General features: G+C 34.3%; 1 protein-coding gene across 6 annotated transcripts in view; it reads right to left on the bottom strand.

Moving 5' to 3' along the window:
- rdgA (retinal degeneration A) overlaps positions 1 to 18,031 on the bottom strand; it is a 133,277-nt gene that overhangs the window by 25,725 nt on the left and 89,521 nt on the right. The window contains exon 3 of one of the 6 annotated variants that reach the window (XM_069052729.1): positions 10,489 to 11,541. The exons of 4 other annotated variants lie outside the window; for them this stretch is intronic. In XM_069052729.1, the coding sequence (XP_068908830.1) occupies positions 10,489 to 11,489 (1,001 nt within the window). In that variant the 5' untranslated portion in view covers positions 11,490 to 11,541. Of the gene's footprint in view, positions 1 to 871; positions 1,267 to 10,488; positions 11,542 to 18,031 lie in introns of those variants that run through there. One more of the 6 variants, XM_069052735.1, reaches the window with a different exon arrangement.

Raw genomic sequence — 18,031 nt, 5'->3', positions numbered from 1 at the left:
TCTAGCCATAAATCCACGTTGAAATTTACAATCACGAAGATTTCAAACACAGAACAAAATAATTACAAACAGTTTTCAAATCACAGAATTACTGGATAAAAGGACGTACTTCACTCCAATTTAGAAAATGTACAATGCACAAAGTACAATTCAATTAATTTTTTATCACCACAGTTCAGAGCTGTTATTTTCAAAATGATAGGACATCCGTGTCAGTTTGATTTATACCTCCGAAATAATAATGTGTCATTTTCGGACGGTTTTCAACTGAACAGCATTTTAAAATTTCAGTTTCAGGTGTGAAAAAATTCCTTTCGTAAATACAGGGTATTTTACGAGCGATAATGAGCAGGGCGGAATTGAAAATGCAACCCACAATACATTTCCACAGTTAACGTGGCTATTTTAAATATCGTATTGTTTTAAAATGAAATTATGAATCCATGATGGCTTTGTTTTCAATAATTTTATTTGTCACAACTGACATGATCCTGATTTATTGTGAATGTAAATAAAAATGCTTCTGCCGTGGCGCGTTTATGCAACATTTTCCCCAAAACTCTTCGTTTTTTCACAGCTTCATTTAACCAAGTGAATGACGTTTATGTCAAAATTTACGAAACTGCACAGCTAACTATGTTTTAACTTTTTTTTAAATCAAAAAACAAATATACACGTTAGTTTTGGAAATGTATTGTGGGTTGCGTTTGCAATTCCGTCGCGTTCATTATCACCCTGTATACAGCTCAAAGTAAATTATGAAGTCAATGTTGACACTGACTGAAAAATCCCGAAGACGCTGTTATGTTTGATGAGTGAGTACTGTTGGATGTGACAAAACAGTTATCTCAATTTGAGTTTGTTACCCTACCTGTGCCTCCTGTGGTTCTTGTAATAAACGGATCTGCGCCTAAGTAATTGTCTTTTCCTTGCAACTGTCGTCATAGGACATGCTGTAAATACCATCAGAGGATGACACCCATCGAAGCACCACCAAACTACATCACAATACCTCCGCGACAAAGCAAATACCGACACTACATCAAATTAAGCGCGATCGTAGATAGACGTTACAGCGTACTAATGAATGTTTACAGTTGTTATACTGATTAATGCATGGACAACATATCAGGACGATTCGCACAGGAAAACTATGGTATAGACGCGTCAAAATGGAGCCTTATCTTTACGCAGTGTTTTCCTTAATGTTGTATTTTCAGCTTAGCGATTGACGTTGGTTTTCAGTGAAGTCTGGTCGATGTATGAGCTCTTCCATGCGTATCTGTATATATAGAATGTGACTTATTTCCAGTGTTGTCTAATATTAGCAGTGTGTTTGCTTTTTCCACAAATATATAAAGAATCATTGTTTACGAAACGAATGAAAATCTGCCGCACTTTAATCATGTCTTCTGCAAGCAAACCGAATTAATCGGAGGGGATCCAGGTCGACAGAGCTGCATCTAAACGGCCTGGGATTTATGAAGTAAATTAAAAAGAAAGCCATTAACACCGGAGGAATTATCATGCAAACAACCAGCACCGTACCTACAGAATCTAATTTGTATTTTTAAACAAGTTTCTAATGAAAAGAAAGATCGTGCTGCGCTATACACTCCGAGTATAATTTCCGGGAGTGGGTATCGATTAATCTAACGTTGTACTACGAAAGGATCTTGTAAAAATTTTATAGAGGTGTAAAGCGTGCCCACTGCCGAATGATTTATTTACACGGTTTTTTCATTATTCATCGTGAGAAAACAAAAAAAGAATGTAATTTTTCATCGGGTTCATTAGCAAAATTTAGGACGAAAAAAGATCGCGTGGGCGGCAAAAATTTATAAAAAGAATGGGGGTACACTGTGTGATAAATTTTACATAAAAATAACAAAGTGAAGTTTTATTATGTCTTGTCATTTTTTGTTAGCATAATGTGCAGTTTATGCGGACCAGTCAATCAACATCCCGTGATTAATCATGTTTTCTGCAATTATTTCAGAACAAATTGCAATTTACCACAAAAACTGTTCAAAATCGTTTACCAATTTTTTAATGTTCTTGGTCGTTCGAAACATTTATCTCTGACACAAATACTTTCAATATTATAGCGGATGGAAGAAAATTTTCTTAACGTTAAAGTAGATATTTTTAATAAATATATGTTTTTCTGTATAAACCTGAAACGATTTTATCTCCACAAATAAAATTGCTTCAAAAGAACATTATCCACTATGACATAAAAGTGATTTGGGACGTGACACTATGCTCCTATATCAGTTCGGTTCATATTTTTCTGATACGTGACTGAAAAATACCAATAACAGAAAAACGTGCTGAAAAGTTTTGGGAAAGATACAAAACTAAAAACAATATATATAGAACTCGTAAAATACTGTTGTGAAAGAACGATTCACAGTGATAGCAAAGTCTTCTGAACAGATGGGTCCACACAAAAAAAATTATTAAACATTTTTGTTATAATGAAGAATTCGGAAGGTTCAAGTTACGATTCAAATTAATTAACAAACGTTAAATAGTTGTTCACCTAAAGTGTGCGTAATCGGGAAATTTTATTATTTGTAACGAATAACTCAAAAATATTAAAAAATCAAATTAAAAAAGTAAATAATTCAACGTTAGTGACTTTTTGTTGTTTTGTTTTGAGTTGGTAGCACCTTCCGCGCTGATTACTAGATTATTAAAATTTGAAGCGTCCGTCGGTGGCGAAAAACAACAATAATTATATATTTTCACGGTCCTGTTATTACTCTTACCTTTTTGAATTTTTTCTTATTTGTTATATAATAAAATTATGTACTTATTTATTGAAAATTAATGCCACGATTGCAAATGTGACGAAACGTCCATTTTGTTTAAAGTGAATTGACATTACCGTCTGTCTACGTCATCTACTACCAACCTGCTCCAAAGTAAAAAACTTTGAGGTTATGAGTACAAAAAATTAGTTTTGACATTTTTATTTAATACATTTAATAAATAAAGAAGAATGTCTTTGGATTGTGTTGTAATTTCTTAATGAAATATTAGTTGATGATTAAGGTGGTCTCAAAGAATCAGTTTTTTGAAAAAAAATAATTAGCAAATAAAGTAATTAATCGTAAAACGCTCAATTCCAGCGCTTTGAAGTTTTAAATAGAAATGCAAATTCGTATATTATTTGTGTTCGGTAGTTAATCGAAGCAATTGCGTCATTTCCGTAACTAAAGGGTTTTTACAGCTATTCCTGTGGGTTGGAAAATTGTGAAACTTGAATTACGCCTGAAACAAGGAAACTTCGTAGGCTCCTGTATGCAGGAAAATTTGACTAATTTATTTAATTACGACAGGAAAAGGCTACTTCACTGATTCACTGAATTACACAAATTACGTTTCACTCTTTATTAATGATTTTCCGGGAATTTCTGGATGTTGCAAGAATCGATTTGAAATTACAACTTCGTGGAATAATAAATATAACAAAAGTCAATTGTGGACACGTAGATCGGTATCTGACCAATTGATAACCGGATATTATTTTACGATAAGAATAAAATATTCCATACAAATATCTGGGGCTAAATCAAATAACCCAGTGTTTCAGAGATAATGCAATAAATTAGACTCAGCTCGAACTGTCCTATTTTTGGCCAAGATAATTTTTGAAACAGAGTACATAAGTGTGAATAGGTCATGTGTGGGAGATACTTAAGTGCAAGTATCTTTGAAAACAGGTACATGCATCATTTCTTCCAATACCTACATATTTTTCAGGCATCAAAGGGAACGGATTTAACGCTTAACAAACTTCCCCTTTGTATTTTTCGCACCCCTATACATCAGTGAATTATTCCTGTTTTATCAAAAAATCAGCGATTTTCATGATGTTTCTATACGATGATGTGGTGTTGCGTGAGTGATGTTTAAAAAAATTCACAACTTTATTGTGCTCGTTCCAAAGTTCAAACTTCCACTTCAGATGTGTCTGAAACGCTTCATCGACGCATTCTGCTGAATATGTTTTAACACTTTTTATCATATCAAGGTATTCCTTCGATCAAAAATAAACTCCAAACACTTCGAAATTTTGTTTATAATCATTTAACAGATAAATGACAATAGCAGTCATGAATCAGAGATCAAGAAGATAAAAACCAAAACTGTAATAAATACACAAGTTAAGCTCGAATTTGTGTAAGCGCAAAATAAAAAACCCCTTAAAATGTTACAAAAAATAAAATAAAAGGAGGTTCCGTATGGAAAGAAAAAATTTCTTATAATCTCTAAAAATCAAAGAAAAAATACTGTTTTCTGAAATAAAATAATAAGTATTCGTGTTTAAGGTTAAAAAAATGACAAACCAACATATTTGTTGGTTGATAAGAAAGGTATTTGTGGTTTTGGTAATGAAGATTAAATACCACACATATCTAGGTAGCTCTTATTAGATCTGTGTAATGAACAAAAATATGTTCAAAATTATACGAAATGTGAACGAACAGGTCAAGGTCTAGAGAGTTGTTGACATTTACAAGAACTGAAAAAAAAATCAAATAACGTATCCTCAACAGCTTTTGTATTTTTTGGTTTGAGTTTTGATTCTGAACTTTTAGATGATCATTGCACGCTTTGTATTTATTTATTTATTTTAGGAATCGCAATTAGTTCTTTTAAGCTTTAACACTGATATTACACATAAAATGTTCATCCACTACATTGATTCTTACGGTGTACATTTTCTAAAAAAAATTTGAAAAGTAATTTGTACTAATTCATGACCAGCGACTTTTTATTACAAATAATAAATGATAAATTTAGCACAGATCTGTGTATTTGTGTAAGTATACGAAATCTAACTCGGGCAAACGAATTTGCTTTATCTCAAATACACAAATTTATTATTTTACTCGATTCGAAAAAGAAAAGATCCAAATAAATTTGCGTCAGATAAGACTCCACCTCTACAACTATTAATAAAATACCTTCAAGGCTCTGTGTCCCTCGAACGTGTGCTTTAAGCTCCGGCGATAACCTGTACCTACTGTTCACGTTTATTAAGGCGACAGTTATGGCGTCTTTTGAACACAAATTTCAGCAACCGCCTGTTGAATACCGAAGGAAGTTGGTTAAAAAAAATGAATTAGACCAAGCTGCGACAGGTTGTTTCCGCGACCGAACCCAGCTCGTCACTACTACGAGTGAAAATAGGAAAAATCCATGAGAGCTATCTGATCAGTTTCAAACAATTTGTTTGTTTCGCTTGTTTGTTAGACAAAGTGGTAGGCATCAGATGTGATTAGCGATCGCTCTTCAGGATCGTATTTAGTTTGCCTCGAGAAAATAATCTCGTTAACGTACGAAACCAAACAGCAAACAAAACATTGCGTTCAAAGTTCTTTGCGTCGTAAACAGCTTAATTAAAAAATTCTACCGGCGATTTTAAATTTATGATTCATCTCTTTTAAGAGAGCAATTTCTGCGTATTAACCACCAGCGGTGAACTAACAAGAGTTTGACTCTGGTAAATTACATTGTCACATTGATTCACCTTGCAGTCCTTGCATCGAAACTCAGACACTAACGTCATAAATGCTTATCATTATGTCAGTTATTGATTCTTTTTCGTCTGCGGTCTGGGAAAAGGAACATATTTGGGTTTTTATTGATATTGTTTACCAAACACACTACGTGGAATATAAAATCAATGTTTTTTCTCTAAAACGAAAATTGGAATCACGTACCTTATTTTTTATCTTTAACGCGATGTAATAAATATGTCTGTAATATTATATCTGTTTCAGTAAAAAAAAAACTCCTTCGCAACTGGTTAACGACCTTTAGATGAGAAATCAATAGAGTAATTAACTGTACCAAAAGGTGTGCCGACTGCAGGTTATTAAATCTCTTATTAAATATAGTTTTGTCAAAAAATCTCGTTAATAAATTTTGGTTTCTGCATATAATTCTAGCTAAACGAAGTGAGAATTAAAAGTTGTTTTCTTGAAAAGAATGTATCTAGATGTTAATTACAAAAACAATGGCTTTTCAGAAAATATTTTCTCTTTTAAACTGAACCCATTTTGTAATAATAATTATAAGATCAATACGGTATTGTAATAGTTAGTTACATAATTAGTGGGATAAAAGCCATATTACAGGACTCGAGTGTGAAGATTGCAGATGACGAGGGCGTTAGCCCGAGTTCATCTGTAAACACGTGTTATACTTTAGCCCACGTGTTATGTACAAAATGTTATCTAAGACCGCCCCAAATTAAAAAAATAAATCTTATCTATTGATTTTCGCCAGTGAAATAAATGAGTTTCATTACCACACTCAGTGGGATAAGAATTTACTTATCCCACTGAGTGAGGTAATGAAACTCATGTATCCCACTGAGTGCGGTAATGAAAACGCGTGAGGTAATGAAGTTCTTATCCCACTCAAAATTAGTGGGATAATAAGTATCATTTATCCCACGGGATTAGATAAAATTTCTTTTTCTTTTAAGTTCCCTCTTTAAATGAATTGACGAAAAGTGTAAATGAAAATATGTACTTAATTTGTTTTCCAAGGATTTTGGCATTACGGGATAAAACTTTCTCTGAAGTCTCGGTTCAATTTAAGTTCTTTCATTATTCATTATGATACAGATATATTAAGTGCTATTAAATAATAATGATTTATTTTTTAAAACCGTAAGTAATAAAATTTCTCACTGAATTCACTCTTGATAAACTTATTAATAATGTTATCGCGAGATATTGGAAAAGTTTGTAAGAAGCAAAAGTTTGTAGAAATAATGGTAATAGTGGATGTTTTGCTATTTAACGATGCAGGTTTTAAACCAATCGTCTGTATTTTACAGTTCTTGACTAGTATTGCGAATATAAATTTTCCATCAAAGTTTTCTTATGCAAAATAAAGTTACAATGTTATTTATCCACGGTATAAAATGGTTATTGTTTCAGTGTGTAGTACCGATAAAGGTTGGGATAAAATTATCATGAATGAAATTATCATAAATAAATAAACTTTGTCGGTCTTGTCTAAAATCTAACTTTCCTAAAACATACATATTTCGAGGGGAGAAAAAATATATTATAAAGAAGCGTTTGCACAAAAATTTAAAATTAAAATAACGTAGTGTTATAATGTTGTATATAAAGAAAGTTTTATGATGTAATACCGTTAAATTGTAAAATAAAAATGTCGGAGACGTATGCTATATGCAACCAAAAATACACCCGTGATACTAAAACACGGTTATCGCTATTAATAATAATAACTCATAACGCGCCCAATATTTACAGAATCATACTTTTACTTAATAAACACTAAACTCGTAAAACTAAGTATGCACAGTTTTCAAGGGCTCTCGAGCTCTAATTAACTAGAAATGGTATCCACAAGGGATCTGGCCCCAGGATGTACGCCTGAAGAACGAAACTGACTGTATCATATCACCGCTGGCAGCAAAGTTAGTCCGAAATTTAATTACTGACAATTTCGTATAAGCCTTAATCAAAATTCTAGTTGGTGTACGAGCACACGCACAATTTACAAAAAAACGAAAGTATCTAATTTCTGTGAAATTTTGTCAGCCACAGTTTCACGGTATTAAGAGAGAATTCTTACGACTTTTATTGTTATCCTTCCGCTTATTCCAGTGCCTTACACCAAATGAGACGTTTTACTCGCTTTCTGTCGACATCTGTTGAACGAAAATAAGCACGAAATTGATTTTTAGAAGTTTCCACCTCTTATCTGAACAAAGAAATACATATAAATTTTTCCGCGCTGTGCTCCAGTACCGATCATTAATTGCATCGATTGCTGATATCTTGCAATAGACGAGGTCATTTTAAAAAGCTATATAAAGTTTAGAAGCTTCATTGTTATAAAATCTTGCTGTAACTTGCAAAGTAGATAAAAATCGACTGGATTTGCCAATGGCGTTTTACGAAAAAGTAGTGAGGAAATAAAAAAGTTGACAAAAAAGTAATATGTAAGTACTTGAACACACTAATTAGTTTTATTTAGAAATGAAATCTGCATCGACAGCATTAATGAGCCAAAAATACTTGTGTACTTATTACTTATCTAAACTAAATAATGTTTTATTTATTTAACAACGAGAATATAATTCATGAATCACAACCACCCTTTCAACGATTTTAATTGGCTGAAATAGGGTCGTAAGAGGATATCACCATTCTTGAGTTACGATCAACAATTATTTAGATCAAAGAAGCCTTTGGAATTTAAAACGTATGTCCGAATGTAGACATTCAGATGCTCTGAATGCACGGAAGTATTTTTGGTTGCATATACCTGTTTCAATCTAAATTTGGAAATTTTTACCGAAACTCGGCCAAACAGGCAACAGCCAATATGTCCATTCTCCGTTATTGAAAACACCATTACGGTCCAATGATCAATCTTTTATGTCTGAAGTAAAACCAGTTTTTCGTAAAAATTTTATTAATAGTGACAGTTGTTTGACGTTTATTAACTGAGTTAGCAAAGATACGAAAAATCTGATACTGTCAAAGTCATAACCGTCCTTTACTTAAGTAACTGTTGAAAGCAATGACTAAAAAATGTGTAACAATAAAATAGGAGACTTCAGTTAATAAAGAATCTTCATCTTCCTCATCGTTGGAAAACACGATGGTCCAACTAATAACGTATAATTGAAATCATTACATTTTATCAATTTAAATAAATATGCAAATTTGCTTGGTTTCATGTAAATGTGTTCAAGATTCATCGAGAAATGTAATATTCAAACGACCACCGTGTTACGAGATTACACCTGCACTTCTGTCTCATGGAAATGCTGAATTAACTTCAGACATAATTGAGTACTAGTGTAGCAAATAACAGTCTTGAACTTAGTTTACGTCGATGAAGACACCATGTCATAAACGGCATCAAGTACTTACTATCTAGTTTTTTCCGTAAAAAAATTAGACACTTTAATGTGATATTTCACATTATATTGCGTGATAGGACTTTCACCTCATTTCTCTGAAATTTCACTTCTAAATCAATCTCTTTCTTGGCGGGTGCTAATGGACAACAGACTTTCGCAGCCATTGTCCATGAGAAACGATTCTTGATAAAATCATTCATCATGCCGCTGGCTCCTTAACGATCTCTTGAAGTCTTCTGACAAATTAGGAATTAAGAGGATGCGAAAACGAACATTATTTCTCTAGAAGACGTTCTACGTCTTGAACGCCTGGAGTTGGCACAAATGGACATCGAGAGAATTGATCAAATTAAAGAAAATTACTAAACTTACGTTGGTTATCGATTGATTTTTTTTGGCTCGTCATAACAGCTACAAAAACACCTTGAAAGGGAGTCTCAACCACAACCGGTGGGTCAGTGGCGGGTGAAATGTTAATATTTGGCTAGTGGTGAAAACTGGCTTTGTTCCTCCACACCAAGAGGCTTAAAAATGTTTGCATGGGAAAGAACACAAGTCGCATCAGCAAGCAGATCGGTAAATCTTTTGCCTTGGTGTCACGCAATAAAGCTTGTCGCCAATAGGTTGCGTGCACGAACACACCGTCACTCAATTCCGGGTGCTTTAGTACTACGTGAGGTAAATAAATCATTTCAAATTACTACAAATGAATGGAAATAAAACAGCCCCTTCATTGCCAGATTAATAACGCAGATTTTTACACGATCCGAACTATAATTAAAATTGCACTGGCCATTATCATCCATACAGCTTTCTGATGTTTTATACAGCCCATTACAGTCATCCCCGCATATAAAATTTTATTATGGTTGGAAATACAATGTTGAATGAATTTGCAACATTACGAATAGAAACCGTCTCGTCTACTTTCAGCCCTATTTCACTGATACAGTTCATTTTCATCAAGGTGACATGTAAAGCATATACGAAAGGGGGTGAAAACCACCCTTAACTGACACATGGCTCCCCGTGGCCCAATTTCACATTTCTTAGAAGGGAAAAAATGTGATCAGTCATCCTTGCAGCCAAATGGAATTACAAAAGCGGTGTCTGAAAATTGTGATCGCGGTTTTAATTGATGACCTAATTGAGAGGATTCAGAGTTTAAATGGCATCGGGTTTATATCGTCATCCATAGGGGGAGTCATGTTTAGGCCGATCGATTATTGATTTGGAGCCGTGCAATTTCCGCTTCAAAGAAGTTGACGTGACTGGTACAGAACTCCACTTTCAAAGCATCTGTTAGGTTAGAATCATTAGACAGACAATAAACAATCATAATTTATTATCGCCGCAATGTTCGAAACAATGCCATTGAACAACGATATTTGATATTGGTCATTTATTTCCGACAACAATAAATTGTTTTTGTTACAAAAGACACAGTTTATAATAATATTACATGTATCGGAAACGTACTGTGGTATGTTTAGTGTATGTCGTTGTATCTTACTTTACACAATAGAACACGAATCATGCAACATCGAACATACCCTCCTTTATAGTACGATGAAGAAGTACCAGGAGCCGCAGCCATCGCCAAGGCTTTGTACCGTGCGTGCTCATCTGTTGGTAGGACAATATCGACAGATCTAGATCTCAGAGCAACATTGGGTCCCACTGGTACTTCAAGGCTAACACCAGAATGTTGCAACTCTTCCGTCTTGCCTTGAGAAACCTTGGAAAAGCACGAATCCACTGAAGCAGCTCTATCTCTCTTCAAATCGGGAACTTGTAGGTAAATATCTCGCACCACCAGTCCCGGAATCGTGGTGTTGTTGGCATCTCCTTCAGACAACGCCCCCTCTGACGTTCCTTCCGAACACAATTCAGACGGACCATCCGACATATTCTCAAGAGAAGTACCAGTCGGTTCGGCGAAAAAAGCTTCTTGGCGATGTATCGATTTGCGTCTGGAGGGCGTCGAAGGCGTTTGGACATCTTCGGTAGGAAAAAATTCAATAACTGGGGAGATGGGTAGCGGTGGCGGTGACTGGATCGGAGGGGCGGGTAGTATAGGTGAAAGGGTAACTGTGATGGCACATTCCGGAACAACCTCTTCCTCGCACTCGCTGGAAGAATCGCTGATGCTGTAGGCTTGCTGCTGTTCGTCGGGAGGGTCAGGTGGATGTTCTTCCATCGGATGGAGTTTGGCGTACTCTTCCAAGCAGACGCAGTGCACGCAGACCAAGCTCTTGCTGCTGGACGAGCGGCGTCGTTGGAAACGCCTCGCTGGCACTTCGAGGAAGTTGCTCGATTCATCGCTGCCTCCCGAGTCGACGCTGCGCGATCTTTGACCAGGAAACTGAGGCACCCGGAGGAGTGCCGAAGGGTCCGATGGTTGGCCGCTCGACTGTAGTCGCTTCGCCTCCAGTTGAATCTCGTCGAAGGAGGCGGAACGGACCTGCTTGGGTACCTCCAGGCTGCTTTGAGTCTTCATTTCGGCGCCGGTTGGAGTTCGGGACCGTTTGAATGTGGTCCTCAGCCGCTGCATGACTCAGCGGGGGCTACTGCCGCCCTTGTCCCACTCTACGCCCATTCTGCAACTGCACCACTATGTATTTGCACAGTGGAACCAAGACATTTGGAAACAGTTGACCATCAAAAAGTCAACGAGTAACGAGGTCAATTTACAAGAAATTTTTACCAGAAGCTCGCTTGTTTTTGTGCACAGAGCTAAAGCAAGCAAAAGGAACAGTGAACTAAGATAAAAAAAACACTGGTATAAAGCAAGAATAAAAAATTAAAGAAAAAACGTAAACACAAAAAAAATAAAAAAATAAATTATACACTTATAAGTGAAAGTTCATTTAGAGTTTTTCTTTTGGCTGAGGTTGTATTCAGCAGACGTTATTCCGTTGAATAATGTGAAAATATTGATCAGATTATCTTTGCCATTGATATGCCATCGCATTTGAACCGGTTTCATCCGTAGAGTGCTCGCAACTTCCATCCTAAGGATTTATATTCATTATCCCGACCTCAATAAACTCAATGACAGAGTCAATCTGTCTAGATGCAAGTGACACCACTGATTACCTAATTGAAACTGTCTTCAAAATTACCTGGAATGGGAAATAACACAGAATGTATTAAATCCCAGCAGCGCAAGTAGGATCATTCTTAATAACGCACTTTACATTAGCAACTTGCGGGAAATTAATCATGGTAGCAGTCGCTTCCATTTTCTCCAGACGCTAACGTTCATAAGGAATTCAGGAACCTGTGCTACGTAGTTGGAAATCGTTTTATTAAGACTTCTATGCAGTAAGCTTAAATCGATATTTAACTTCTGGGAGAATAAAACTGATACATTAAAGCATTTCCCTTTTTAAATTGCTGTCCCAAGTAAAATCACTCTTGACGTGTATTCAACTCGAGAAAGAATAATGTCTAGAAGGAACGAGCATTTAAGAAATTTTCTACAATAAATCATCTTTTCTCTTTGTTGGTCTCATATTACTCTATAATGTTTTGTTTTGTTGCTAATGGTCAATTAAAATTCTCCCGGATTAATATTTTATTCATTATCTATCCAAGTTTACCCTTAATGATAGCCGAGTAATGTAATAAAATATTTTCCTGGAAAATGAGATAGAGTGAAACAAAATGAAGCGTATCATTTAAAACTTATAAAAAATTCATTTTGTTCTACCATTTACCGTTAAAAGCTCAAACTAATGACACAAGAATGTAAAAATCAATAGCTTTTACACAAATGCGGTCCGACATTATGTTCAACTTCTCCGATTTAAAAAAATACAAACCATTACAATATGCGTAGAATATAAAGTCCATTCAAAAATCAAAAAACCACCAACGTCGCATTTTCCTCGTTAATTACTATCGGCAACGCTGTTTAGTGTAAAATTTGGTGAGAATTGTAATTTTGAGGTTCAGTGTTTACTAAATGTCTTGTTTTTCTGGACATGTTTAAGTAAAAATAATAAGAATCAACAAATAAATGAAACGTGCTGTTAATAAAACAATATGAACGGAATTCAAAGCAATTGAATTTTATTTTGAATCAAATAAATGTCATAATTTATACTTACCAACATAGTATGAAAAAATATCTACCTAGGGTTTTTTAAATTTTACCAACCTAAAGCAACAGGTGATGGTTTTTTGATTTTTGAATGGACTTTACCTAGCGATCAACAATTACCTAGATAAGGGGCGGCTATGACTTTGACAGTGTAAGATTTTTCGTATCTTTGCTAACTCAGCTAATAAACGTCACGCAACTGTCATTATGAATCAAATTTTAACTCAAAAATGGTTTTTACTTCAGAATATAAAAGATTCATCGTGGAATCGTAATGGTGTTGTCAATAACGGAGAATGGACATGCTGTTGCCTGTGTGGTCGAGCTTCAGTAAATTGAAACAGGTATATGCAACCCAAAATACTTCCGTGCATCTGAAAGTCTAGATTTGGAAATACGTTTTAGAATCCAAAGCCTTCTTTGGTCTAACTAATTGTTGATCACATGGTATTTAAAATTTAACCATAAGCAAACCAGACACTGAAGAGTTTGTTACAGTTTCCACTGTAACCAAGAAACACAGAAACTACAACAATATGGTTTTATTGCCATAATAAAATGTTGCAAAAATGTATACGAAGTGTTGATAAATATTTAACACACATTTTATTTCAAACTGAGTCCTCTGTTGCAAAACAGGGGATTGGCGACTGGTAAAGAATAATACAAAGACTGTCATGTCTCGAAGAAAAGAAACTTTTTTTTCTTCCCCCTAAATAATATAATTATGTCCCCAGTTTTAGGACAACTATAAAATGAAATTATTTTTGATCATACCGCTGCAAAAAAAAAAACTTTGAAAATACTTTGGGAGTCGAATAATGTAATTGCTAGGATCGCAAGTACACTTTTGAAACTCATAGAACATTCATGGGAGGCTCTTCAAAGAATTGCCGTATGTACCTCGTGAGATAGGACATTGTTTCCTTGTAGCAGAAGAGAAAAACTTTATGGACGTTTATTCGACTAATGAAACAATAATGAACCGAAAAGATCCCTGTAGTTGGTAGTTTTAGATTAAACAATAAATATTAATGAAAATGAACTTCGAGGAGTAGTAAAATTAATTTGAAATTGATTAAGTAATAAAATGGAATAGGGTAACGTGTTTATTACCTAGTAATCGGCACGTTTCCTCTCAAGAAAATCATAAAATAAAACTGCCCCGTCAATATTTATATTGACTCTTTGGTAGTAACCGCGAAAGAATTTCTCCAACAGAATAACTTCTTTAAAACGCATGACTTACCCCACGCTTTGTCATCGTTCCGCAACTTTGAATAATTTCATTTAAAGAATTGGTGATGTTAAATAAAGAGAATAAGGCTGAATAAAGTGGATTATTTGAGCATCATGACTGATGTACAGACGAGGGTTGTTTTCACTTGTGTCGAATATACAGCATGAACCAAACAATTTCTACAGAAATCTCCAAATAAAAATATAAAATGTATTTAGATTTGTTTTTTGATTACATTTGTACATTGGAAGTGAAAGAAAGTGATTCACAAATAGCAAACTATTGTTTTTGTCAAATTTTTAAGGAGCTCTCTTGAAAGAAAAGTGGAATATTTCTCCATACTAATGTAAACTGATGCGATAGAATGTGATTGTTGAAGTTCTCATGCATGTAATTAACTCAAAATTTTGTTTAAAAACAATACGTATTCGTGCTATTAAAACATAAAATTTAAATTACCAGCCATTTCCATGAAAACAATAAATTGATAAACTTATTGCGCAAACTCCATCAAAATGATGATGAAATTGTTGGAGAAACAATATGAAGTTCGGAACAAAAGCATTACTTCCGTGATTTCATCTAACTCCCACTATTATTAATTAAATGAACCTATTTATTTGCATTTTATGCTCGTTTCAATTACAAAAAAGATCCAGATGCTGAACACGGGGAGTACTGTGTAACAGAAAAATATACAAAATGCAAAAGGATTGTTAAAATTTTTATTTAGATGGATGAATCTTTCAAAAAAAATGTTTCCAAGAATTATTTAGCGGGAGTCGTACATGTTCATGTTAAAATGGAGACCAATAAAAATATTGTTGACTGGTGTTGCTTTCCTGTCTTTCTATTCCTGTGGGTCGTCTGATGGATACTGTTGTTATTTTCTCATGAAAAACATGCTAGTAGGCATTGACCAGTTTACGAAAAGTAGTAACTAATAATAGTCCTTGTAAAATATAATGGACAAAGCTCGGTAATGTTCATCACGCAAAGTGCTGTTAGAAAATAGCGATCTATTAGGGTAAGTAAATATTTGCCTTTATTTTCATATATGTATAAGCAGCGCTCTTAAAAAACAAAGTTATTTGATATTTCTGTTTCATGTGCAAATACACCTACTCACCATGAAATTAAATCGTAAATTTTCTCAGGAGTTAAAAAAGAATTGGACGAAATTTTGATAATTAATTATAGCAACTAAAAATAAATTAATTGGCCAGTCAAATTAATTGCAAACATTTACGTTTCTCTACGACCAAGATCCCACAGCAAACAGCAATAATGTAGTATCAATCGCTGTTTTATCAAGAAAAAAACATCGTGATTTAATATTCAAAGGTGAGGAACGTTAGTGGAAAAAAGTGAACAAATTCAATATTTCCTAAACACGACAGCTTCCGTAAATCTGGCAAGAAATCGCATTCAGCGCGGCAAATACGGTGGAATTTATTCTAGAAATCACAGATTTTGAGAAAACGTTATACATACGAGTAGGAGTCCAGTTACGATATTTAAATTAAATTACTACGTTACTGCACACATCAAAATATTAATTAAAAAAGAGTAAATAGGTGAGATGTTTAGAATTTTTGCCACAAAAAAATTGCTGCTAAAAATATAATAACAAATTAAATAACGATTATTATAAAGGACGTGTAATTGTATAGTTGAATTATATTTTTTCTTTTATATGTCTAAGATGAAAGAAGTTAATCCCTGGAGGAGAAAATCTAATGGAAAATTTTCCCTTCCCTCAAAAATGCTGTGTAGGCAAAGCGTTTGTACAATTTGTCTCCGCCTCAAATCGATAATTAATTCAATTTACGTAATTCGGTGTCAATTTCGACTCGATTAATGGCTAATTGCGTCCATTAAATTAATTAAGTTGTTAAAGTTATAGTGTCAAAGGGAATCGTGCTTTCGTCTGGAGCTTTGAAATGGTGCAAAAAGTAAGAGTTGCAAGCTGCATAAACGAGCTCATTGAAATTTATCCTCCGTGCTGACGTCTAACTTCAGCGAATTACTGAAGTCCCTAAGGGTAAACAATGAGACGATGGTGGTGCGATGTAGATGTTTCCTTCTTATTGTACTATTTCATCGACTTTGTAATGTGTTGAACTCCGTGTCGAGATTAGTTTGGTCCTGGGATGCAACAATCTCTCAGTCTCTCTGTGGTAAACAAAGAATAAATGAACTTAGTAATAAACAACGGTGGAACGGTGAAGAGGCACCAACACTGATGTAATTAGCACCCCATGCGTCATCAGTAAACTATACAGATAAATAGACTCACCCCCGCGATGGGAAATTAATTTCTGGTTGGAAGTCGTGTTTTCTCTCTGATGACGAAAACCGAGAACGCATTCTTTACACCCGACCAACAACGAAAAAAATTTTAATAAAAAATACAATCTCTAATGCATCCACACATAAAAAAAATAAAGAAAACAATAAAAACAGACAATAAAAGAGTTTCAAACAAATTTAACGTTCAACGTTTTGGAAAAAACTACCTCTCCACGTAAATAATATTCGTTTTAAACAATCCATTAAAAAATCAATTGGAGTTGTATCGGGTAATCTTGTCGGTTCTTTGATAAATATTTTACGCTCCATTTCTCGGAAAAACGTCGATATACCTCACCAAATGTATTACATTACAGGTACATTTATATGACATTACATACATATATGTATGTAAATTCGGTTTCATTAATAAAACAGATGTTTTTCAACAAATTCGGTCTGGAGGTAAACACATTAACCACGATTTCACTTAATTCACTTAATTCTTGTTGAAGGATCCTTCGATTAAAAACCATTTCTTCATAAATGTGTTTACTGTTAGAAGCGCATTAAAATAATTAACAAGGCTATGTGTTACAAATTTTGAATATGTTAAGAGGTCATTAAGCTCTTGGAGCACGTAATGTCGTTTAGGGAAATTATTTCTCTCAGCATTCTTGCGATGTAAGCTGAGATTAAGAAATTCGGTTAAGAGGGCAAGACAAATCTTGTCCGCGGAAACTATTCAAGACTGACAACGACACATCTTAAGCCAATGGAGGAAACTTGAACTATTTTCACAAACATGTAGCGCGACGAGAAATACTTTGCATCAGCAAAAAATTGTATTAGAAAATAAAGTAAAAACGTTTTGGATATGAATTGTCAAACTCAAGGTCGCTTAAAACATTAGTGAGATCTGTCATAAATTCCAAATACCTTATTGGCGCGCCTAGTTACTTTTGCTGGTAGTGCCAACTTAGCGACAAGTCCTTAATTCACATCTATAACGTTCCTGTTTTGGTTATGGTATTGAAACAGCAGGTGAAAAGTGATTTGTTCGCTTAACACAAAATAATTTATATTTTTATATTAATTATTAATTCACGCCATAAAAAATACAACTGTTAAACTGTTAAAAATGTTTCTCAGTTTTAATGATATCTCGTACAGAAATAAAACGTTCCCTCGTATCACCTTAACGTCACGCTAGCGGTAGGCTTAATTACATTTTTTTCGCCATCAGAGATCGTTACATGGAGCACGAAGTGGTACAAATTGAATTAAAGAAAATGCCACCTTGCATGACACCATAAATCGAAAACAAAATGTCCCCAAAACCTACCACCGCAACATTATTGTGTCTTATTTCATTGCATTGAATTATTTAAGAGATTTTTGATCAAAACCTGTACCGAAACACACTCCCCAGTTTTTTTACGTAGTGTTCTCGATA

This window comes from Tenebrio molitor, chromosome 7 (genome assembly GCF_963966145.1).
Source record: "Tenebrio molitor chromosome 7, icTenMoli1.1, whole genome shotgun sequence".
In the NCBI taxonomy this organism is placed as follows: domain Eukaryota; kingdom Metazoa; phylum Arthropoda; class Insecta; order Coleoptera; family Tenebrionidae; genus Tenebrio; species Tenebrio molitor.
The sequence above is the reverse complement of the archived record's forward strand: the minus strand, read 5'-3'. Positions and strand labels throughout refer to the sequence as shown.